This window comes from Stegodyphus dumicola, chromosome X2, assembly GCF_044657685.1.
Source record: "Stegodyphus dumicola isolate Sdum_Otavi_A_Nest chromosome X2, ASM4465768v1".
Classification (NCBI taxonomy): domain Eukaryota; kingdom Metazoa; phylum Arthropoda; class Arachnida; order Araneae; family Eresidae; genus Stegodyphus; species Stegodyphus dumicola.
Genome location: NC_140781.1, coordinates 102,103,603 through 102,129,356, shown reverse-complemented (window position 1 = coordinate 102,129,356; position 25,754 = coordinate 102,103,603). Strand labels below are relative to the sequence as shown.

The 25,754-nt window shown below is 33.0% G+C and overlaps 2 protein-coding genes across 3 annotated transcripts in view; both read right to left on the bottom strand.

The window, feature by feature from the left end:
- Positions 1-1,924, bottom strand: part of LOC118187670 (BTB/POZ domain-containing protein 10-like) — a 270,159-nt gene extending 268,235 nt beyond the window's left edge. Inside the window, exon 1 of the mRNA XM_085809831.1 lies at positions 1,763-1,924. The gene's annotated coding sequence lies outside the window, so the exon portion shown is untranslated. The remainder of the gene's footprint in view (positions 1-1,762) is intronic.
- A 7,444-nt stretch (positions 1,925-9,368) lies between these two features.
- Positions 9,369-14,873, bottom strand: LOC146992846 (THAP domain-containing protein 10-like). Of its 2 annotated transcripts, none has more exons than XM_085809064.1 (3): positions 14,668-14,873; positions 10,636-10,738; positions 9,369-10,299 (listed from the first exon to the last, which is right to left on the bottom strand). In XM_085809064.1, the coding sequence occupies exons 1-2, from the start codon at positions 14,818-14,820 to the stop codon at positions 10,694-10,696; spliced, it is 198 nt and encodes a 65-aa protein (XP_085665190.1). In that variant the 5' UTR covers positions 14,821-14,873; the 3' UTR covers positions 9,369-10,299; positions 10,636-10,693. The 2 variants fall into 2 exon arrangements, with proteins under 2 accessions (XP_085665190.1, XP_085665189.1); XM_085809063.1 differs by lacking the exons at positions 9,369-10,299; positions 10,636-10,738 and adding exons at positions 12,569-12,697; positions 12,829-12,987.
- Positions 14,874-25,754: the final 10,881 nt, after the last annotated feature.

Genomic DNA, 25,754 nt, shown 5'->3' with positions numbered 1-25,754 from the left:
CAGGAGAATTATTTTCAAGAACTTCTCATATATTTTTTGAAGTACATAAACAGAACAACAGAACATAAATAGTATTGCCTTTTTCCCTTACACCATAGCATATAGCAGGGGTGGCCAAAGTGTGGCTTACGAGCCTGATGCAGCTCTCGTAGGCAATTTGTGTGGCTCATTATGCATATAAAATATATGTATGAAATATGGTAAACTAAAACTATTCAGTGTCCAAAAGGAAGTAATTAATTAGTTTAGACACTTTTTACAAAGTTATCAGAGGTTTCTTTCTATTTCAAACCTCCTCCACTACTTCTATAATGATGTAAATATGAAATTGTGGCTTTTAGAAAAATCTAGATGCGGCTCTCGAACATTCCTGAATTCTCAAACGTACGGCTCTTACTGACAGGAAGTTTGGCCAACCCTGGCATATAGCTTTGTTGCTCTTTTCTTTAGTTTTCAAACTGCTCTCTTTAAAACCTGCAGAGTTTTAACTAGAACAGAAAATGCATTGGCCTGCTAGTTTTAACTAGAACAGAAAATGCATTGGCTTGCTATCTAACAATTACAACGAAACACTACAGGGTTCCCTGAAATACAGCCTACACACATGTTACAATGATTAAGCACAACAAGAACGTAAAATTATTCATAAATTCAAAAGCAATGAGTCCTCAGACATCCTCATCTGCTATACAGAAATGCCTCCCCCCCCCCACAGAAAAAATGTACAGTCATATTATAAGGTTAATAACGAAACATAGCAGCGAACTAATGCAGATTTTTTTTTTTTTTCAAACACTGCCTGTAATAACTGCTTCCTGCACCAAATATGTGTTATGTACGTATGTTAAACATTAATTAAATAATAATTTATTTTTATTTTTAGTAATACATATTTATTTAATTGTTTTATTTTATAAATTCACCGTTAGTATGTTTTACTGAACTATTTAATTAACAGTATATTTTATCTGCTTACTAGCAAACTGAAAAATACTATATTATACTGGGTTATGCAATCAGTGCATAACATTCAGTGATTGACAGTTTTTAAATACAAAACTATGACAAAAAGAATAAAATAAAACAAACAGAATGAAGTTTTAAAGCACTGAAAAAAAAAATCTGTTGGGTCTGTCACTAAAACACACTTCCAATTACTTTTAAACAAAAAATTTGAAAAAAATGACTTTAATAATGAAAGCACATATACAGTGTGTATGCTTGCTGAAACCTACTCTTAGTTTTATTAGAATTTACAAAAAATTAGAAATTGATACCAACAACATAAGATTGCAAAAACAAACTTGGGCTTAATAATACTTCGAAAACCTGTACGAATATAATTACAGTGCTCCCTGAAACAAACTAAACTACAAAACAGCTTAAAAATACAGCTATTCAGTGAGCTCTGGAAACACCAATAATAAGAAAACCTTTTACAATAAAGGAAAATGTGCAGCGACCTCAAAAGAAAAATTAAACAATTCTGGATCAATATAGCATGATTCGCTGCAATTTTTTTCCTTTACGATAATGATAATGACAGATGACAGTTTCACTAAGTTTTCACAAACTCTACAACATTAAAGTCTTAAAACTACAGAGGTAAAATATAACTCGAACAAATGAAATATAGACTTGAACAATAAACAGACTAAACTGCTTCAAAAGCAAAATATAAAAAATACCTCGTCTATGTTACATAAACATAAACTGAGAGGATAATACAACATATTCATAATTTATTTAATAAATAACATACCTTCTCTACAACAAAACAAATGTCAAATTCTTTATAATCATATTAAAAAAACAACCTCTTTAAATAGCAATTAAAGAATCATTACAACATAACGTTGTCTGTACTTTCTCACAGAAAATAACAACAATCACCACATGAAAATTAAACACCGCTGCCAACTGTTTGATCACAGTTGCGTAATCACGTATAAACAACGGAGAATAAAATCAAGGCGAAATCTTTTATTTTTTCTCCTAAAGGTTAAATCCAGGATTGAGTTTCGTAGTTAGCCAAATATAACAGAAAAAAATTATGAACAAATAAGTTTTTGCAATGAGTGTCCCCAAATAAATTTGAATTCCTCGTAAGTTTCCTTGTTTTCTTGCATTTTCTATTACCTTTTATTACTTAGCTGAAGAGCAATTTTAAGAATTCAATGACAGAATATTTTTAACTCTAAATAAAGAAAAACTTGTGTGAATTCTCTCAAACTACAAAGCGAATTTTATTACTGATATTTTATTTTTATTTATCAATAAAACTAGCATGAATGTAAAGTTGAATTCTTCCTAATTTTAAAGTTCATTCAGAGGTTTCTTCTTCAAAGGTTTTCATCGTTTAGTCACTAATGGGTAGCTATCTGAAATAGAAGTCCAGTTAACGAAAGTAAGAAAAACCACTGGAAAAAGCATTGAAATTAAAAGAATCACGTGGAAAGCATACAAATGAAAACAAAGGTTTTAGCTAAAAATGTGAACCAGTCGCTCGCAACAGAGCTGATGCTAATTTTTGCTTCTTCAAAAATACGAAATTTCGACCTATTCAAGAAGTGGAAACATACAGGCTGATAATCAGGGTCATGTTGGATACTTGGACAGGAGGCCCTACGAAGGCCACATGCTAATCTACTTACATTTAATTTGCGTTTCATTTCTGTGAGTCTTTGTCGTAGAGGCCTTTGTCCATTGGCTTTTATAGGAGCCCATAATGCTGTTAAGACAGCACTACTGAAAATGAATTAAAAAAAAATACTTTTTACAGAAAGGGAAAATGGAAGAAAGATGGAGCTAAGGCTCCTTTAGGTATATAGGAGCCTTATACCTAAAGGAAGAAAATGGATGAATTAGAGGGAGGAAATGACGGGGAAAAAATAATGACTTTCAGCGGAAAAGATGGCTAATGTCAAATATTCAGAAATTTCCATTTTGTCCGAAGTTGATTTTTTTTCCATTCACAGGAATACTAACTCTATTAGCTTCTGCTTTTGTCAACACACTAACACCACCAAGGATCAAGGAAGGTTTCAGTTACGAGGGTCATAGGCTTAATGCCTTTATCTCCACATCATCAAAGATGAATTATTATCACCAAAAAGAGGGTTCCGCAAAGAGTTAAATTTAGTGTTGAATTGTTAAAAAAAATCTGCCTTCCTCAATCAAAAAAGATAAAAAGACTAAAGGACTTAATTTCACAATTTTGATATCGAAAAAGTGCCAGAATCAATTTTGAAGTGTTACATCACGAATTTTGAAAATGTTCTGTTTCCTTGATCCATGCTCACGTGGGATAACAACGGTCGGCTCAATCTGTTTTTAGGTGTAGACTGTTCGTTAAAATAATTTTTGAAACTAATTCTCGAAGTAAAATTCTCGTACCATGCTACTAGCACATCGAATGGACACTTTCAAAGAAGCAGATACGTTTCTTTTTAAATTATTGTTAAAAAGATAAGTTTTTTATATTGTTTTTAATGAGTTTAAAATTCTTTTAAACTGATTATTTATTATGCGCCGCTTCTTAAAGCAAATGTAAATTCCTTACTGAAATCTGATTTATTAATACTGCATTTTAATGATAAAGTTTTGAATATATTCGCGGACGTTTCTCATTAGAATTTATTAGTTCCGATTCTAACTTACAGGGGCAGATCCCCCCCACGCGGAATATTAGACTTGAGATGATTTATGCTGTGTTTACGTCCAGGCTTTTGATTATATTTTATTTCGTTTCCTTTGAGTGCTGTTACTATTCAATAAGTGTTTTATCCTACGTAAAATAAAATATTGTACTTGTTGATTTATCTTTCACGAATATTTTGAGCAAATGGTTATAGTGTACTTTAAGAAAATACTATTATTTTCCTTTGATGAATGCCTTTAAATATATTTCTTAAAATGAAAGGAAATAGTTTTGAATAAAACAGAACTGAGGTGTTTAACTAAGGTAAAAGAATTACTGTTGTGTATTGCTCAATGTTTTTTAAGATTAAAATTTAGAAGAATTCAGTTTAAATAAAAGTTTATGATAGCACATTGTGGAGAACTCTTTATTATTATTATTTGTCCACTGGCCTAAGAGAGGACGCTACCAGCTTTCTCCCTCTTCTCCACTAGTAAGGCTCCTATATAGCCTAGAGGAGCCTTATCCACTAGGGAAAATTCGGACTGACTACTCTGTTCCTGGCTGCCGTCGGTGAAGCACGCGCTCAACTCTCTTCCGCTTCACTTTCATGTTGTTTCACCTATGTGGAAAATGCTTACCGTGCGAACTGTAATCATTGTGACTGTGTATCAGTAAACGTGTGTTAAAATATATAGATTTTTCTAGTGTTAAATAAAAATGTTAATATTACAGAGCCAAGCTATCATCGTTATATCTACAGCAACAACACACGCCACCAAAAATGGCATCCATAGACGAAAGCCATAACATTTATGTATGTTTTGCTATGAAGTAAACAAATATTATAGCAAATTATTATGTCATTTTCTGGATACAACTTGAATTTATAAGGGTATTTTATTATATTTATATAGTTTAGATATGATAATTTTGCGAGTAACACATTTATAAAGGCTGTTTAATAGTGGTATACACATTTTACTTAAAGGTATAATTATTAATTTGAAAATACTGTAAATGTAAAAATACTCTATTGTGAATACCACCGAAATAACAACAAATTCAACTTCATCTTTTCCCCTCTCATTGACCCCTCCTACAATTATGGCTTACCTTGCCAAAGCGCGCAAAGAGGATTTACATACTCTTGCTACAGAAGTGGATTTCACAGTAAACGATACCACGCGAGTAATAGACCTTAAAGATCTTATAGTCAAATCTTACACTTATGATGAAGCTTTTACCAGGAATCTTCTAGAAACTTTAATCGAAATTACAACAAGACGACCGTGAAAGCAACGATCTAGAGACATGCCAAAGACAAGAACTTCTGTTAGAATTGGAACGTTTAGAATTAAACCTGGCAGCTGCTAGCTCAAATCCTAACTATGCCACCTTTGCTTCAAATGCAGCTATTGAAAAAAATATTCAACACCTAAACCCTAAAGTTACAGGAACTTCTGCCATTGCAACGTACCTGCAAATTTTTTAAAAACGATGTGAGAAAGTTAATGTAAAACAAAAAGATTACATCACTTATCTCCTTCCTCTTCTGCCTATTGACATTTCACAAATTATTTTAAAAAACAAAAAGAAAAACAAAGGACAAATTAGAAGATTATTCATACATCAAGAAGATTCTGCTCCAAAGATTCAAATTAAATGCTGAATCATTTCGAATTAGACTTACACACCAAAGACAGCATGGGTCCTTATGAAAAGACTTTGGTAATGAATTAAGCAGTTATCCGGAAGAGTGGCTACATAGCCTCGATGTTACAGACTTTAAATCACTCAAAGACTTGCCCTGACGGTTCAGTTTAAAAGAAGAGTCAGTAATGATGTTAAGGAACATTTTATTGATACATGGAGAAAAATATAGAGTTCATCTGAATTAGTAATAAAATTGAATGATTATGAAGCTGTACGTGTTAAAATTACGAACTTCAGAACTCAACTCCCTAAGAGGCGGAACTATTCTTTCAAAGCGACTAATCCATGCAAACCCAAAGTAGGAAATCGAACAAGTGACGTTCATAGAACTTGTAAAACCTTTTCAAATCGTGGTCAGTAGCAAAGAGAGGAAAACCGACTTCCTTTAATATGCATTGGGTGCGGAAAAACTGGTTTTATCGAGTCTAAATGTCCAGACCGCAACCCCCCAAAGATTTCATCTAATTTTGGCCTGATCCAAATCCGATCCTGTTTATCTTCCACACGGACTGCTGTATTTAGAATTAGTATTGGAGGTGTTTCCCGTACAACTTTCGTCGACAATGGTGCTAGTCACTCAATCGCAAGTGAATCCCTCTATCATATTCTGCAGAAACAAGATACAGTATTTAAAAAGACAACATTACAGGTGTCCTTCGTTGATAGTTTAGTATCTAAAAAAGAGGTAGTTCGCACCGAATAAATCATTCTTCTTGAAGGCAGAGAGTTCCTCCTTGTGTTGCCTGATACCAAAAATAACTCCACTCTGTTAGGAACCAACTTTCTTCAAAAAGGTAAAACTACTTTAAATCTTACTGAAAATAAATGGAACTTTTCTGATGAACCTCGAAGAAATAGAGCATCGTGAAATCACATCAATCCCAGGCACTGGCAGAAACCCCAGTTGCTGTAAACAATTGCCAACTACGGGAAAATGAAGGACAACAATTAACTACATCCCAACGGCTGGCAACTGCTGCATCGCTTAACAAATATAAAATTGTCTAAGATTAAAGAGTAGGAGATTAAAGAGTAAAGAAAAATTAAAGAGTAGGAGATTAAAGAGTGTCTAAGATTAAAGAGTAGTATCTAATTAAAGAGTAGGAGGAGAAGCCACTCCGTTCATTGAACATCACATTAACACAAGAAACAGCCCCCCTGTTTCAGTCCCTCCTTATTGGATGAGACCAAGTAAAAAAGAACTGCTGAAACAGGAACTTGATTCCCTTCTAAAACAAGGTAGCATAAAAGAATCTGAAAGCTCCTATGCCTCTCCTGTGGTTTGATTCCCAAGCCAGACAGGAAAGTGTGGTTATGCATTGACTATCGTAACCTAAATGCTTAAACCGTTCCAGACACTTATCCCTTGTCAAGCATAGACGATTAGTTCAATGAAGCAAAAACCACACCTTATATGTCAACTACTGACTTGAGGTCAAGTTGTCATCAGGTGAAAGTCGCTGAAGAAGATAAAAATAAGACTGCTTTTGTTTGCCTTTTTGGTACATATATATTTACCTGATTGGCCTTCGGATTGAGAAATGCTCTTGCCACCTTTTCTAGATTGACATATAGGTTCCGATCTGGACTAAATAATGAGTTTGCGTTGTCATATTCATCTGTCTGACTCAGAACAAGTTTTCCAACGTCTGTTGTTATTCAAGCTCAATGTCTTCCGAGAGAAGTGTCACTTCTGCTGTGAAAATGTGAAATATTTAGGTACAAATTGCATTACCAAGGATGGTATAGCTCTTGATTCGCACAAAACTGCTGCCACTACAGATATGCCATTGCCAGAAATTGTTAAGCATAACGGATTTAACGAAGAAGAAAACACAGTGCAAGTGGAAAGTATAACAAGAAAATGCTTTCCAAGAGCTGAAATCAAAATTAATTAGCCCACCGATTCTTAAGAAAGCTGATGGAATGAAGCCTTTTATCATTCGGACAGATGCCAATAATGTAGCTATTGGAGCAGTGTTGCTACAGGGGGAGAAAAATGAAGAACCACAGGAGAGGCATAATATGCCAGCCGCTTGCTCTTCTCATCAGAACGAAACTACTTCACCATAGAAAAAGAAGTTCTAGCAGCAGTATGGGTATTCAACAAATTTAGAGGATATGTCGAAAGCCAGTCTATCACAATCACCTCTGACCATCAACCATTGAAGTGGCTGATGTCTTTAAAGTCACCAACTGGTAGGCTCGCAAGATGGGCCTTACAAATCCAATCCTATAATCTGACTATTAATTATATTTCTGGACGATTCAACTTTATTGCTGATCTATTATCCCGTCCTATTTGTGAACTCAAGTCCAGAGTCTTGTCAAGTCAGGACGGTTATTCTACGCTATGAGAGTCGACAGCAAGTTGTGGGCCGCCAGATGTCGCTGCTAGTAAAAAACAGGTCTGCCCGACATCCTATATTCTCTGAGTACGGAAGTTGTCGAAAGTAAGGCTCCTCTAAACCAGGCTGAATCACCAACTTTTCTCTCTTGGCGAGGGAGGGAACGCGCTACCAATTTTGGCGCGTTTATCGCACACGCTGGCTGAATGTCTGCTGTTTTTTTTTTAAAGATTTATTTTATAGACGCGCGGCATTCAGCGCACATAAACTTTTCGGATAATTAATTAATTCTCGAATAGTATATAGATGTTTTCACTTAAATAAAAATTTCGCGTATATTTTGTAAACATATTCAAAATAACTTATTCTTTAGATGTTTCAGTTTCGTTAGCAGACTAAAATAAATAAGATATGAATAAAAACTTTCAATAGTGTCAAATGGGGAAATAGTTAAAGCGTAGAGTGTGCAAATAAATTTATCTTAATGACATTTTAACAAAAATTTCCATAAAAACACTGTAAATTCATACTAAAAAAATAACTTAAGAATATGTTGTCATTTTAGTCTGAGGTATATGGAAATAATTGTGCAAGACTCTGAAGAAACACTTTCTTTTAAATGTGTGAAATATTTCATAACATATATGGAAGAAGAAAGTACAGCATTCTGTGTTTTGGATGACTTTCACCAAATGTAATATAAATACGAACTAGAAACCGTAATAAAAAGTCCTTCCTCTCCAATCAGATCACCTTTGTGTTGCATTGTATTTGTAATACTTCTAAAAATCCAATTTTTACCTAAATTAAAAAACAGTTATTCCATAAAAGATAATAAATTTGAACGTATATAGAATGAATTTTGTAATTTGAGTTATGTTACAAAATAATTCATAGTTTATATATTTTATACTAATAATTTAGATAAAACCTGTCCAATTTAAGAATGTGTGTTAACCACATTCTTAAATTGTAAAAGGACGACTTAACCACATGTAATTCATTTCAAAGCATAAAAGAAAGCTTATTTTTTATTTTACACAGCAACAGCATTTTCATGCAGTCAAGTTTTTTTAATTGTTAGTTATTATACATAATACTTAATTTTTAACACATTCTTATTAGAAAGCATAACTAAGAAACTTCTTTTTAAAGCCCCACAGTAATTGCAAAGAATGTCGTTAAATTTACAAAAGTATTGAAGATATATTGAACAGCATTATAACAAGAAACTACTGTACAAAATATGTAAATTTAACATAACTTCTTTTTTAGTATTTGCATAGTTTCCTCCAAATGAACCTTAATGGGAAGTTATCTTGCAAAAATTTAAAAGTATTAAAATGGCCTCTATTTAAGATGTAACTGCATTTATAATTATTTTGTAATTGTGAATAGATTATATTATTGCAATTAGATTATGCACTTACAACATAATTGCATAAAGTAATGAAATTAAGAGTTCACAGATACAATGTAATATAATTACAAAGCAATTATCTAAATTGTAATTATAATCACTTATTTAATACCACAATATTATTACAATCACAATGTAATTTAAATTGGGTACTATATTTGTATACCCTCCACTCAAAAGGAGGTACTGATAAGCCTGGAAGTTATTATCAACAAAAAGCCTGTTCAGGACAGTTTGATGACAATTTCCACCGGGCGAAAAGTACATTCTTAAGCCCAGGCAAATCATGACAATAAAAATCATTTAGTCTCATGATTCACTATATTTCAAACCCTAAATTTGAATTCTGCACCAAATTATTTACCTATATTTTAATATACTTTATGAATTATTAGAAGCGATATGGCAAATATCTTCTAAAAATAACTGTAAAATATTTGTATCCATTAATTGATTCAGATACACACTTTTATTATTTAAGTATATCAAAATAACAGTTTCATGTTCCTGAAATACAAAAGTTATGAAAAAAGTTAAAGTAATATTCTTAGAAGCATATGATATTAGTCACCAGCTGCAAAACAGTTAATTTTTTGCCCTAAATACAAGTTTATTACACAGTAGTCATACGTGTAACTTAATAACATGGTATATAAAAAATTAATGATAATAAGTTTATCAGAAATGAATTAATTCTGCAAATAAACTTTCTGCATTTGAAAATTTTCTACACCTGAGGGGAGGGAGAGATCTAGTAAAATTAGATTTATTATAACTTCAGTTGGACCAAATACCTTCTCTCTCTATATATATATGCATCACTAAAGAAATAAATAAAATTATCATGCTTAAAAAACAGATGTACCATACCAGTTTTTTTCCCCTTGTTACCCTTTACATTGAGAAATAACAAACAGTACAACGCTGAAAAATACTATCTTTGAAATTTTATTTAAATGAAGAAACACACACCATCTTTTTATTTAAGCATTACACTTCAAAAACAGATACACATACCAATTTATTTTCACTAGCCTTTATACTAATAACATGCCATATAAAAATGAAAAGAATTATCCTTGAAATTTAGATAAAATGAAGTAACACAATGGGAAAATTTATGCACATGGACAACTTTTCTCTATTGCATGTTGTCTGACATGATCCACAAGTGCCTAAAAATGTATCCAAAGAAACACATTTCAATATTAACAAAAAATTGTTTACAGATTAAAATTCATTCATTTCATACCAGTATTATAAAGATCATGCATGAAACAAATCTGCTTTCCCATACTTTTAAGTAAAACTGAACTGAAATTTTATACTGGAAAATATGCTATATTTCTATATATTAGAAACAAGAAAATAATACCATAATAATATACTCATAGCCTAGCAGAAAGTAACATATATAACATCAAACACAGAAATTTATATACTCGTAGCCTAGGAAAAAGTAATACATATTACATAAAACACATAAATTATTTAATATAAAACATACATACCTTCTAAAATTATTTTACTTTTTGTTTCTTATTGGCCGATGCTGATGAATATGAAACGTTATGGGCTCTTTTGTTGATAAGATGCTGTGTAAGGCCTTTGCATCTAGTAATAAAAAAATTATCAATAATTACTGTCTTAAGATTACAGCATTCTGGCATGGCCACATGCGTACATTTATCAATTATTCTTTCAACTAATTCTTTTGTGATGGCTGATTGTAAACGAAGGAGTACATCTTTACATTTTTGAAATTCTCGTTCAGCTTCCCTACATATTTGATACATTCCTGAAGAGATGACCTTCAGTCCACCTTTATTGCTATGTTTTGTAAGAATTGTGCGATGCTCGGGTATGTCAGGTTCCAGCATGTCCTCTGAAATGGTCATAGCTGTTTTACAATTTTCACATATGCTTTTTTTTTCAACAACTTATTATATATGGCTCCTGCGATGTAATGTATATCATTTTCTTCCACAGCTGGGGGCAAGCGACGTTTCACTGCCACTGCAGAAGAGGTAGATGGCACTACAGAATTGGAGATAGGATGCAAGACCTCCTTTCTGTTAGCAACCTCTAATTCAGAAGCATCAAAGAGGCTGTGGTCACTTTCAGAACAATAATTTGGATTATTGATATCTGAAATGAACTGTGATAGGCACACTAATTTCAGTGCTCTCTTGGCTTGCAAAGCAGTAGGCTTTGCACCCAACTTCCGTCTAATCTGTGAAAAGGCATTTTCCAGCGCATCTTGTGTCAACCTGCCTGGTAAGAAAAATGTAAACCCCTCGGAAAATAATTCTTTTGAGAGTTTCACAACACTCAATGTGCTCATAATAATGCCAGTTTGAAATGGCTTCCATGCTTTCCCAAACTGAACAGTTTCAGTCACATGAATGAATTTCAATAAAATATTAAATTTCTCATCTTGATTTTTGATAGTGATGCCTTTTTTTGGATGCCTTGTAGTCATAATTGTAAACCATTCTGCTACAAGTCTCAGCCACCATGCAGAAGTTAATGCTTCTTTTGCAACTTGGTGTAAAATACCTGCTTTTTCAATAGCAGCAGCTGTTTTTACAGAAAACAATTGCACAGCAGATGCCCCATTCATCGAGGAAAAGTGTGTTGGGAAGAGATGAACTCTGTTCAAGTGATGTAGAGATCTCAGGGCAGCATCTGCTTCTATCTCACTTGACCAGAGTCGTTTCACATACACTGAAGATACTATCCTCGATGGCAAGGCATGCTGGTGGCGAAATTCCTCTGGTAATATTATAATACTTGAAAGAAATGTATTTCTCATATTTTTAATGAGATGTGGTACATCTGCAATACTGTGAATGAAAACATCAGGTCCTCCAATGTTGTAATTTGTCTTCCTATCTCTCATAGAGACAGACACATCCAATGACGACCACATTGCTCTGTTATTGCTTCCCATATCTGAAACAGAGGCTCTTACAGTTAAACCTATTTCTGTAGCTGCTACTACAGTTCTATGAATTAGATCTTTCATGTCAGAACCTGATGTTGAAGGCCCTGTTAATTCATTGGCAACAATCTGTTTCCATGATGGTTTAAGGCCTCTAAGCATTACAATAGTGTAATGCTTAGCTTCCTAACGTAACATTTCCAATGAATGACTTAGACGATGTATCAAAATCTTGATATGAAGCTATTTCCATTTCGTCAACTAAAAGGCAGCAGTTCCTATCAAGAGCATCCAATGAATGAACTTTTGTCTTGAGGAAAAAAAACAAATTTTCTAAAATGCCGAAATTAATTTTTATGTCCCTAATCCTCCTGTTCAAGGTACTGTACGATGGTGCTGGATATCCAGTACTTCTGAGGTAATTATATCCATGTTTGCTCAAAGCAAATCACATCTTCAGTCCTTTTATAATGGACTTTTCTGACCAGTTCCTTTTTGACTGCACAGCAAGGGTTCCTACTTGCTCATCGGACAAAAATGATGTCAATTTTGCATCTTTTTCTTGAAGCTGTTGCTTAAGGAATTCTATTTTTTTTTAACAACTCTTCATTTGAAGCAGGTAGAGTTTCCTAAATTCAAAAAGAAATAGTAAACATGTTATGCTGTGATTATTTTTTTAAACAATGGTTGACTGAATTAATATATTTGTAATAACAATGATTTTTTCAACAATTTTTTTGGAGAATATTAAATAATTTACCACTTCAGTATTTGGCTTAGGACATCTTACTTCTCTTATCCTCTTGTCAGTTACAGATGGTGGTGGATTTGGAATGCTAAAGAGTGTTGGTACTGCAGTTTTTCTTAGTTTTTAACTATCTTTGCATAGTGACTCAAATTGAGATTCCTCAAAATGATCCTGTAAATACATAAAGTAATAAAAAAAAGTATACAAAATAAATAAAAGTACAAAAAACAAACCACACGAAAGAAATGTGAGAAAAGTGTTTCACACAGTGAGGTTGTGCCAAAGGCAGCAAGCATGAACTGTAAGTAAGTATAGGCAATAAATAAATATGCAGGTAATTAAATTAGGCCCAGTATTATAAAAAACTGAAACAACAAACAAACCATGTCTAACATATCAGCAGCAGCATCTTGTAAGCTTGGGCAGAATTTAATTATCCAATATTTATTTTTTGCCTATAATTTAAAGTGTTCTTTAGAACATTATCCAAAAATTAAATGAAGTAGTGTTTTGCTATAAAATTAAAAACAACTAAAATAAAACTTTATATTTCTTGCTATAGTGCTCTTACAATAGATAAGAAAATATGAGTTCACTTCACCCAACTTTTAAGATACTAGGCCGATAAATACATTTATAATTAGAGCAGACTATGATTCTTGTTATAATTGTAGTAATGTTTATTGCTTTAATTGAAATATTTAATTTTTAATTCTCTAATCATTCAAAACATAGGCCTAATTTCGAAGCACAGTGCCAACATGCATTTTAAAAAGCATCAAGGCCAGTTTAAACGACAATTTTTTAAATTACATCCCCACAGACATATCCAATTAAAGTTATTAAAAACTCTAGAACGTAGTTCAGTAGCTTTCTGAATTTGTAGGCAATTTCTTATTTAGAGATGACAACACAAAATAACGCTTCAGAAAATATTATTTATCATGTATAAAAATCTGCTTTGTAACACATATCAGTAATAACTGTTTATCAATGTCATGAGGATTTAATTTGACGAGATCACATTCTTTAGAAGTATCAAATTCATGAAAGGATTTTGGCTTGGCCTTTGAAATTCATCATTATAGGCAGATTTATTTGATTGTTATGCATGCATTAAACACTACACATGCATTAAAAACACTACAATTATTTTTGAAAAATACACATGCAGTTTCACAAGTTTTCTGTGCTTATTTGAATGTTCTGCATTCATTTCTAAATCTTTACTCCATTGCCAAATTGTATAATACTGTGATTATAAATATATGGTACTTGCAATTATTGAAGTCAGATTATATATATTTTGTCTCATACTATTCAATTTATTCTATTGACTTCAGATGTCAATGTCCAAATTCTGGAAGTTATTTTAACCAAGAAACATTAGTGGGCACCGTGCATAAAAAACTCATCTAACTTTTTAACAATAGTGATTATAAAATAAAGAAAAAAATTATATATCATTCCAACGATATTGCAACTATAGTATAATGTTACATATATCTTTAGCAAACATTCAGATTTTATCTTGACTTTCCAAATTATGATTTGTTTTTTAATAAATTTTAATATGCTAATGATTTTCATGTTACATTAGTATAATTTCCACAATTAGCACAGGAAAACAAAATTTGCGCTTTATATTAGAAGAGAAATTTCTTTTCCACATTCAAAACATCCACATTGGCGATGGGTACATTAACCCTAGACTAATTTAATTATAGCTATTATTACAGAAATTAGCAGATACTTAGGTTATTGTACACAAGAATTTCACTTTACTTACACATTATAAACATCAGAGAAGATATAAACTCTAAATCAAGGCGTAATTAACATTATACTTACTAAGCAAATTTCAGCGCTTGGACCAGGTTTCCAATTGTCTCTTCGGCAATTATTTACCCATATTTTTCTTCTTTCTTCATTTTTAGGAAATTTTACCAATGTATGACCTTTCCGTGAATGATTTGAACAATTAATAGCTGCACATCCGCCCATTTTACACAAAAAAAACACAAAAAATTGTTGCACCGTAACTACACAGCCGCCATTTAATCTCCGACTTGGGATAGCGAATGCCTGATGATTCAGCCTGGTATATAGGAGCCTTAGTCGAAAGCGCGTGAAAAAATGTTGCCGCGTCGTCAATCAGGGTTGTCCAGTTGACGTACTAAGTAGACAATGGCTTTATATGTGTTTTCGCCGCTGATTTTTTCATATTTAAACGAAGAATACGGTCGTAGATCTCTGAATCGGTGGCGGATTTATAGAAAATATGTTGATGCTTTTGCTCTGCAAAAGATGTTTTCATTGCGTATTTCAGATTGCCAAAATTTATAGTTATATTAATTTGGGATGAACTGAGAGAGTATTTGGAGCCACATTCAGAAAACAAGAACGCAATTTCTACTAAAAGAAAGGTTATACTATTCCTGAAATTATAGATATAAATTGTAATTGTACGCTTTAAAAATGTAGAAGATAATAAGTTTATCAAGCACATAAACCTTCTTCATTTAATACAAATATAGACATCCGATAAGCTTCTACTCGATTTATGTGCAGCAAGAATTACGTTTACTTTAAAATCTAACAGTTAAATACCTTACGAATAATACTGTGAACACAAAAATGTCGTTCATTATTACGCGAAATTCACACTACTGTAAAATAAAAATTAATAATAATAATAATTATAATAATTATAAAACTATAAAATAGATTTATAATATTTTTTCAGTAGTTGTACTACTATTAGTGTGATACTTTTAAAAATAAGTTTTAGCCCAGAGGGGCTATTAATTTCGTTTTGCCATTTTGTAGCGTTTCACGATAAATGGCGTTTCACTTTTCAAATCGTTGCCACCAAGTATTATCGCACTCTATTATATTTAAAGAAATTAAATAATGAGGAATCTGCAGAATGTATGAATATTTCTCGCACTGTGATAAAACAACGGTACCTAGAGCCATGAAATTCTGAATAACGTAATCCTTCATCCTAATATAGGCATCTGGAGGCCCAAATTTGGAACTGGGAATTTGTATTACTATCCATTTCATATATCATATTTTGTAAAGCATTTATGGGTTTTTGATTAAGAAACCCAACGATTTCAAAGCGAGCAATGGCAAAAAACATTTTCATCTCTAGCGCGCGAGACTATGTATCGAAAATTCTAAAGATATGCTTTTTTTTAATTATATGATATTGCTGTTGAATTGAATTTTATGGTTTAAGTGCGAAAAACATGATATTTAATAAATAAAGGTAACACGCAAAACGTTAATAAAACGGCCCTTTGGTAGTAATATAAAATCTGAAGGCTTTCAGATTTTTTTTTTTTGGTGTGTATATGTGTGTGTGTAATTTTAATACGTTTTAAAACTGGTTTCTAAGTGAGGACTTTCTAAGGGAAACTGGCTCGTATACACGTTACACATGGGAAAAGCCACGAAAACGCCGGCCAACTCGTTTGCGGGATTCGGACCTCGGACCAAACTACCTGCGTTCAGCGACTCTACCACTCGGCGGCTGGTGGGCTTGTTAGCAGAATTATACTGTATTATTATTGTATTATGCTATAAAGTAACAATGCTATAAGACTGAGGGTTTGTTCATGGAATAGTACTTTTGTAACCTATTATAGTATTAAAAAATCATTGTTTCTTTGCAAACTTAAAAAAATTAATAAATAAATAATAAAAATACCGTTCATAGCATTCTCATTTTTATATTGTAAAAGAGATATTGATTATTATTAGTTTTCTATTTAAAATGTGTCGAAACGCTGGTTTGATAAGGACTTGAACTGCAGGAGACCTACACTGATTATTTTTACTTTAGTACTTCCATTGTGAAAATATTACTATCTTTTAATTATTTTCACAGAACAAAATCTTTTGAGAAGGAAGAATATTTAAACTGAGCAGTTCTTATATATATACACAATTAAAATAACAGCAATGTAATATTGAAAAAAAGGTATTAGTAATTGTGTGACAAAAATTGCAAAACGAATTAATCACACATACAGGATAGATTAGTTTAATTTTGGTTATGTATATTTTATATTGAAAAAATAATTTTCTTTCATGTTAATTATAGAATAAATTATTTAAAATAAAGCATTTTGATGCGTGTGTGATAATTGAATGCAGGAGCAATCGGCCATACTGTAATAGCGAATGAATTTTATTTCTTTTCCTGAAAGAAATAATTTTCATAGAAAAAGAAAATAAAAAAGGGGAAGAAATATTAAGAAAGAAATATTTTCTTTCTAATTTCTTATTTAAAGAAATATTTTTCGAATAGTAACTGTAAAATAAATTGCGGGAAAACAGTTTTAATGTAAACATGGAAAAAAAAAAAAAAAACGTAGTTTGCTATTAGATTGTAATGTAAATTAATCATATTATAAATTTAAATAATTAAAATTGTTTATTTCTAAAAGGATTTGAAGTAAGCTTAATTCATTTATTCTTATCTATTTACCATTGCTTTCGTGGTATCCCATATCACTCTTTATTTCTTAGCTCTAAATTCCTGCGTTAACTTTCCCATTAAAAAACGAGATTTTCTTTCACATAACACAGCAGCATATTCTACTGCTTGTTGGTCATAATACTGTTTTATGCATTTTTTTTTCGAACTACAAATGCAGCGTGTGAGTTAGTGAAATAATGGAAGAATATTCCTAGAACTTCAGCCAGCGCGCACTATAAATTTCGTCACTCGTCTGTACTGCGATTGGTCTAAAGCTCCTTGAAGCCTTGTCCCCTTCCAGTAAAGTTAAATGGACCCACCCGCCCTCCAACTGAGGACCACAGAATGGCTTTCTCCGATAAGTTGGGATGGCTGTCCATACCGGTTCTTTTGAGTCAATATTGTTCGCTCAAGTTGTAGACAGATCCAGTGATCATAGAATAGGCGTCCTGTGCTACCTCTGTCGAAATCGCTACTATTAGCCCTGCAGAATTTCGCCAATCACAGCTAAAAGATAATCTTCAGCTATAATCTTCGGAGGATCATTGAAACTTCTGAGAGTTCAGAGAAAGAAGTAGACTGTGCAACTTGGCCCGGAAGAGGCTACATTGTGAATAGAGTAGTGTTGTAGAGATGTTCTCCTGATTCGGAAAAAGAAGCTGAACTAGTTATACCTCAACGAAAAAAGAAAAAATCTTTGAAAGAATATCATGATTCGCCAACAGCTGGTCACTATGGATCTGAAGAGACATTTTATCGAATAGAAAATAGAAACTACTGGGTTGGAATGAGAAAGCATACAGCAGACTATGTCAAAAGCTGTCTCGAATGCTGTCGTTATAAAGCCTGTAATCAAAAGCCATCGGACTTACTTTAAACTCCTGTCTATGCTCAGCGTTTTGAGACATTGTCAACTGATCCCCTTCCTGAAACACCTTCTTGTGAAAAATCGGTTTTTATTGTGCGGAACTGTGCCACGAAGTAGACATAACTATTTGCTTTAAAGGAAGCAAAGGGTAGAGAATGTGCCACTACTCTTTTGGAAGAAGTCGCTCTTTGATTTTTGTTACTCAGAAAAATAATAAGTGATGATGGTGCCCAATTTAATACTGCTGTTATGCAACAACTATGCTATATCTTGAACATTGATCAAAGTCCTTCTCCTCTCTATCACCCACAATCTAACCCAATTGAAAGAACGAATAGAGATCTGAAACCGCATTTAGCAATACTTGTTGGTAATAACCATCAGTCATAAAAGGATAAACTGCCATTAATAAGGTTTGCTTTGAATACAGCCAAATGTGATTCCACTGGACATTCTGCTGCATTTCTTCAATTTGCACGAAAGTTACGAATCTTAGATGATGTAAAACGTGATATAAAAGCTGTAATTGAGAACGATGATTTTATTCCTGAAATTACTCTATATTTGAAACGTTTTGCAATAAATGTACAACAGGTATGATGAAGAGTCGAATGACATCAAGATAAGCAGAAACGATATGCTTATAAGAAACGAAGAGAAACTCCGAAATTTGTTCCTGGAGATAACGTTTGGGTTACCCTCCACCCAGTCAGCAAAAGTCCACTAAAGAAAACTGCTAAATTCCTGCCTAAGCTAGAGGCTAATACCATGTTTCAGCCTTGAAACCATATCAATATCGAAATAAGTTTCAGACTTCAGCTCGTGTAACTCCAGTCCCCTTTCCTTAAAGGAAAGGGGACGCCCAAAACATGTACTACCCTCCAGATCTCTATTTGTTGCACAAGATGCTACTGACTGTGAAGCTACTGCTTGTCAAACGCGAGCCCGTCCATCTTATTCTCCACCCACTGCACAAAGAGTTCTTGCGGAGACGTCTACGAAGTCAAGAGGGGAGGATGTAACAGAAGTATTTAGGCGTAACCGAACTATTTTATTGAATGCCATCTAGTGGCGAAGTGGAACAATCTAAGACAGTCGACCTCCAGCTGTGATGACTTCAAGTTATCCTGTATTAGATATCTTTTTAATTCGAATGTTTAATGTTCCGTTTGGTATATGTTTTATTTTTATGTATATTTTCTTTGTACCCATTCCTGCGTGCTCTGTTAATAAATACTTTTAGAGCTAGCCTGTGTTTATTGAGGAACGGCTACAAAAGTATGAACGATGACTTTTTCCCGCTCGTGTACAGTGAAAAAAAGGGAAAGGAAAACAGGTTGCTATAAATTAAGAAGTTCGCCAAGGGAATTATTCTATCCTCAAAGTAAAGCAAATTTGCCAAGATAAATTTGTGAATTTCTCCGTAAATTTCGCACCAAATTTTACTAAATTTAATATTTAGGCATAATTTGCGTCATAGAATAGAAATATGGAAAAACATTGGCACGTCATTTCAGAAAAAGTCTGATTTTGTGTCCAAATACCTATATTAGAACAATGCTATATATAAATCTAATATATATCTTAAGTCAAGCTTTCGAGACACGAAAAACGCAATTTGAATTTCGTCAATCGGCACAGTAGAACGGGAGATATAGACCTGTCCTCTTTTTTTCGCAGTGTACGTCTTCATTGCGTACATAAAAAGCAGACAGTTTTCAGATTGAATTAAATAAAATGTCTGAAACTGTAGAAGAATGACCGACTATCTGCGCTTAAATTTCAAATATAGAAAACAATATAAACTTATTTTTTCCCTTCCTTTCCGTTTGAAGTAATATTTTGTAACAGATAGAAACAGGCTCGGGGCTAGACCTTTTGCCTTTCTGTGCTAACTCCTCAAATCCAAAATTCTGGCGCCCATTTCCTTCATATAAAATTTTGCCACCCCTAAATTCTACCGCCCCGCTTGAGTAGCGTCTAGCCCCAGCATTGTTTATGCTTCATGCATGCGCAATAGGCTTATTTTCAGCATGGTAACCTTCGTCACTTGGCCAAAGAATATCTGTATGTATATTTGGTTTCGCGATGAATTCACAATTCAGTCTTCAGTGATACATAAGTGCAGTGCTGCGGAATGTGTGACATTTGTTCACTTTGCTCCCAATTATGCGAGCAATTATTTACTGGGGCCTTAAAAAAAGCGTATGGGGTGAGCTTTGTGCCCAATTGTACGAGAATTTATTTACTGGGGACTTGGAAAAGCGTATGGGGGAATAGCCGTTATTCTTTTTCACTCGTGTTGATGTTTATAAACTGCTTAAATAAATGCTGTAGGATTTTGTAACGTGAAATAATAAATTAACTTAACTGTATTTTACATTTATTTCCAAACGTATTTTTGCTTGATATTTCATCTTATGTTTACTGCTATTATAAAATTTCTTTTCAAATTTATGCTTTCCACAAAGGCATATCTCATTCTAGGTAAATAATTCTTGAGAAATTAGCATAATAAATTAATTTAACCTCATTTACAAATTTGTTTTTTATTTCATATTTACAGTTATAAAAGTTCATCTTTCAACAGCCATTCAGCAAAATAACATGCTTTGGTCCTTTCTTTTCGTATTCTTGTTTACATTATCTTACCTTAGTGGTAATCAAAAATAGATCTTCGAACATTCCAAACATACAAAATTACCTTCCATACTAATCACGCTAAATGTAAGAAATCAGTAACAGCTTAACTCTTCAACGATTCAGGCTTCTTATTCAGACTTAACTTCTGCAAAGTGCAAAATTTAGTGGAATAACATAATGTCTTTAGTTGCCAATCTCATGACAAAGCCCCAGTTCTGTATAACGGACGCCAGCCAATATCGCCAACGAAGCTTGCCATCGCGCATTGCGCATGCATGAAGCATAAACCATGCTAAATGCTAGAGGCTACTCTCCGGTTGCACTCGCACTGGCGCTTCTTTTGAAAGAAAATCATCACAATGCTATTTATGATCAACTTTCTTGCATAGTTAAATGAAAATATGAGGATAGCAGATTATTATAATGAAAAAGGGGCTTTGTAAGAGATAAATTCAGTATGTCAAATAAGTTGTGAATGTTATGAAATCTGAAGAACTAAAATTTATTGACTGAAGCATGCATATTCTAAGTAACATTTACTAAAATTTCGTCACAGTTTATACTGAACTGTGTTAGGATATAGATATAGGATACACCCCTTCTTCCCCCAGACTCAAAGCTGGACTTAGGACGCAAGAGACATAGTTACATCTCGATCATTCGTCCCATTTTTGCCTATGCGTCACCCGCCCGGGCTTCTGTCCGTAAAAGGGAACTCAATAAATTGTAAGTTACGCAAAAGAAGCTGCTTAGGATGATGACCAGAGCGCATTACTTTGTGTCAAATCAGACGCTTCACAAGGACTTGAAACTTGAGACAAATAGAGGAGTACTTGCACAGAATGAATGCAAACTTCTTCAAAAAAGCACAGGATTGTAGGCACATGGAAGTCCTTAATGTGTTTAAATATATTGTTGTTGAGGAGGACTCCATTTATAGACCGCTTGCGGTCCACCTCATTCGGGACTTGAATTTTCCTACTTAGTTATCTCACCGCCATGTATATATGTTAGTACTTTTATTACGCATTTCATATTGCCTCTGTGACGCATGGTCACTCTCTTTTACCACCTTAATGGCTTTACTGACACGACAGAAACAGTGGCGGCTCGTAATAAGCACTGTGGAACTGCAGCACCCCCTATTTCCACTTACTATTATTTTTAATATTTAATATAATGTGGTCTTTAGTCTTTAATTCTTTCTTTATACTTTTACAATACATAATCCTTAAGCTTAATGTCAGTAGCCATTCCCCACTTTGTGAAAAATGTATTAGGCTTTGTTTGGAACTGCGCACTTCACGGTTCCAGCGACGTGGTGTTTAGCCGTTCTGCGCATGCGCGCACAGAAAGCAGCGCGCGAGCCGGGTATAGAGAAGAGCACTGTCGCCCTTGCAGTGCCGAAATTCTGGTATGTTGTTGGAAACGTGATTTCTTTTTACTCCGCGCGTGTGGTATTCCTCCGCAAGGTGGAACTTCATCATACGGACCATAAACAAACTTCATGAAACTTTGCAACTTTTAAAAAAATGCCTTACTGAAATTCAATCAACATCAAATGCAGATCAAACTATTGCAAAAGCAACAAGAATTTTAAAATATCTAAATGATGATAATTTCAAGTTTTGGTTAGAGATCTTTTATCAGATGCCTCATGTTGAAATAATATACAACTAAATGCAATTCAGAGAAATTAGTGTGCTTAAAGTTAACGAATATATAACAAATTTCAAAACTGCTATTTTAGAATTAAGAAACTCAAAGTACTGTGAGAATTTTTCAAAGACACATGGCAGAAGCTAAGGAAATAAGTGACTTTATACTATGCATTGACATAATGCACAGATGTTCTTCCACTAAACACTTGGCAGCTGCTAATTTGTTTAATAAGAAATGCTTAGTTTTAGGAATGAACATTCTACAGAAGAAATAGTACTGACCACTGAAGCATATCCAATGATTTACAAAGAAAAGCTTGAAACTGAACTAAAAGTATTTTATTGTAGGTGTGAAATCCATGAATACTGCAAATTAATTGAGTTACTGAAATTTATCTTCGAAAATAATCCAGATGATGTTCTTAGTGAAATTACGAAACTGATAAAAATTCTCTTGAGAGTTCCCGTGACTACATCAGAGGCAGAATGCTGCTTTTCTGCATTGAAAAGAATGAAAACTTTTTTAAGAAGCACTAGGAATTCGGAAAGACTAAATGCGCTTGCATTGCTTTCAATAAAGAAAAATTTCCTCAGTTGTCATCCAGAGATCAAGGAGAAAATTATTGATCTTTTCGAGCAAATTAAAACAAGAAGAATGGATTTCATTTTTAAATGAATAAACAAAGATTAAACTGTAACAATTTTGGTTAAAGTAATTAAGAAATGCTTAATTTTTTTTTTCTTGTAAGATTTTATGAAGTTTCAAAATAATTTTTCTTTTTACACATGTTTGTTTCCTTTTACACAATTTTAAAACAAAACCCCCGTTAACAGCATCCCTACTAGTTTTAGCCACTAGCCGCCACTGGTCAGAAAACTTTATCGTCACGTACCCACTGGGCCTTGCTTCATGAGCCGGACCCATCGCGCCTTGTGCGATATCCCGGCAATACTAGCGCGGATACGGATAGAAGGAAGGAGCGTCCAACTCAGGAAGTAAATCCTCCGTAGACATATTTCTTTCAACACTATGACTCGTCACACTAATTTAAAAATTTTTTTTGAAGTATGGGGTATTGTTGTTGTAATTAATCAGGCATTTGCGAATAAATAAATAAAATGTTTTTTCTAACACACTTCTGGCAACCCTAAAAAATGCCAAGACAAACGGGCTTCAAACACGTCAACTATGTTAATCACGTGATATTAATATATCCCATCATCCTCTTGTTCTATAGATATTATTAAGCTTCTGTATGTGCTTGTGTTAACAATAATGTATCTTTCGCTTATATTATTTTAGTTGGAGTAGAATAAATGTGTTATTAGTGTTTAAATCTGCATCGTATTATTTATGGATAAATCCCTCATATCATCATCAACAATAGTTTCGGAGATTTAACTGCTGCTACTAAGTGCACAAAAGGTAAGCTGATTTTGCTATCTTTATTCTTCAATTGTGTTACACACTAGACGCACGAATAGAAAGTCTAAAAGGATTCCTGGGATTACTTTCACGTAATTTAGTAAACATGTTTAAAATTATGTTATGTATTTTCTATTTCAGATGTAAGAAAAAAAAAAGGGACATAATAGCAATCAAATTATACTTAACACACTTTTTTTAAATATTGTTGTTCCTTAACATTCTGTGATATATGACGGGATTAAAAATGTGCTACAATTTTCATGAAAAGTAAGAAATCGATTTCTACCATTTTTATGAATTGTAAAAGTATTAAATATGGTAATTTTTCCTCTCATATTTAAACATTTTTAAAGTATTGTGAACTATTATAAATGCAATTTGTATACGTATTCAAGACAAACTGTTTTGTTGTTATAAACTGGTTGTATAAAATGATAAAATGTGCGCATCAATAAAACTTATAAATTTTCATTTAATATAGGATAACCATAAGTAAAATATTTATTACTATTGAACATTTGAAAAGATATTTCCAAAAATTTATATACTTGATTTCTTTAACTGAACTTTTTTATTTCTTTTATCGAGATTCATTAATATGAAGAAATATGAAATAAAGTCCTTAAATTTACATAAATCTATTTTATTTTGTTTGAATATTTATAACTACTGATGAGTCTTACTGTCACCTGTATGGTGCTCAAGGCTCTTGCCAACGACAGGAGCAATCTTGTTCTTCTTGCCAGGATGAATTTCGTGGGTTCCTGATGTTAAGGTCAGACAAGTCAGATAAGTCACAACAACACACTACTGATGATACGTCACATATATTGGAATTACATGAATATTAAAAAATACGCGAATTGCCACTTTAGAGAGATTTATGACTTAAAGCTGAACTATAAAGTAACTTTCCTGTTCCTGAAACATTTTTAAATGAAATGATTCTTTATTAAATTACGATAATAATGTGAATAATTTAGAACTATTTGTTTTTAAAGGAAAAATTGGAAAGTAACAGTATTAGATAAGCATGTACATTTAGATTTCCGACTATTTCTTAATAATTTCGTTTATACTATTTCTTCTGATTTACGATATCACGTTTATCAGTTTGAAACAAAAATTTAACAACAGAACGGAATTTCATTGTAAATTTAATAAATTTTTACCAAAAAAATACATGCATGGAGCCTCCTAGAAATAAGTACATTTCATTCCCATAGAACAATGTTTTGATATCATAAAGATGGCCGCAACTTGTTAGGCGAGTTTTATTTTCGGATAGTGGAGAAAACTGCGAACCTTTTGTCCTTCTGTTCTAACCCTCTTGATAAATGTTTACATTTGGGATGGCCAAAGAAAACCCGCAGCGTCATCTAGTGACCTCGACATTTTTTAACCTGTTTTTCTACTATATAGTTTTACCTCCTTCTTTATACTTCGTGACATTGTATATCAATTAAGAAAAAATATCACAAAGGTCTATCGTTAGCAGCAATTTAATCATCTTGGAAATATGCATGCTTTGTCTCTGCTTTCCTGTTCCTGAAACAGAAAAAGTCAATTGAGTAAACTGGCTAGGTGATCATTTAAGCAATTTCAAAGGTTGCCTGTAGTTCCAGAAGTACTAAGCTAAAGATTTGAAAACAAAAACGAAATCCTCAGCAGCAAAGAGTAATCATCCAAGCTACATGTGAAACCTATCAAAGATATTCCCAAAGTGAAACTACTAGCGAAGAAATCTACTCATCAAGAATTAAAACGTACGATTCTACTAAGAATTTTCTGAGGTATTAAAAATTTTTCATAGCCTATGAACAAGAAGTTCTCCAAACCAAGCTG

Excerpts from the sequence above, each read along its gene's own strand:
- LOC146992846 (XM_085809063.1), bottom strand. The coding sequence starts at position 14,820 with ATGGGCGGATGTGCAGCTATTAATTGTTCAAATCATTCACGGAAAGGT. Across the intron at positions 12,988-14,667 it reads CAAGCGCTGAAATTTGCTTA|GATCATTTTGAGGAATCTCA; the intron begins GTAAGTATAATG and ends ATGTATTTACAG.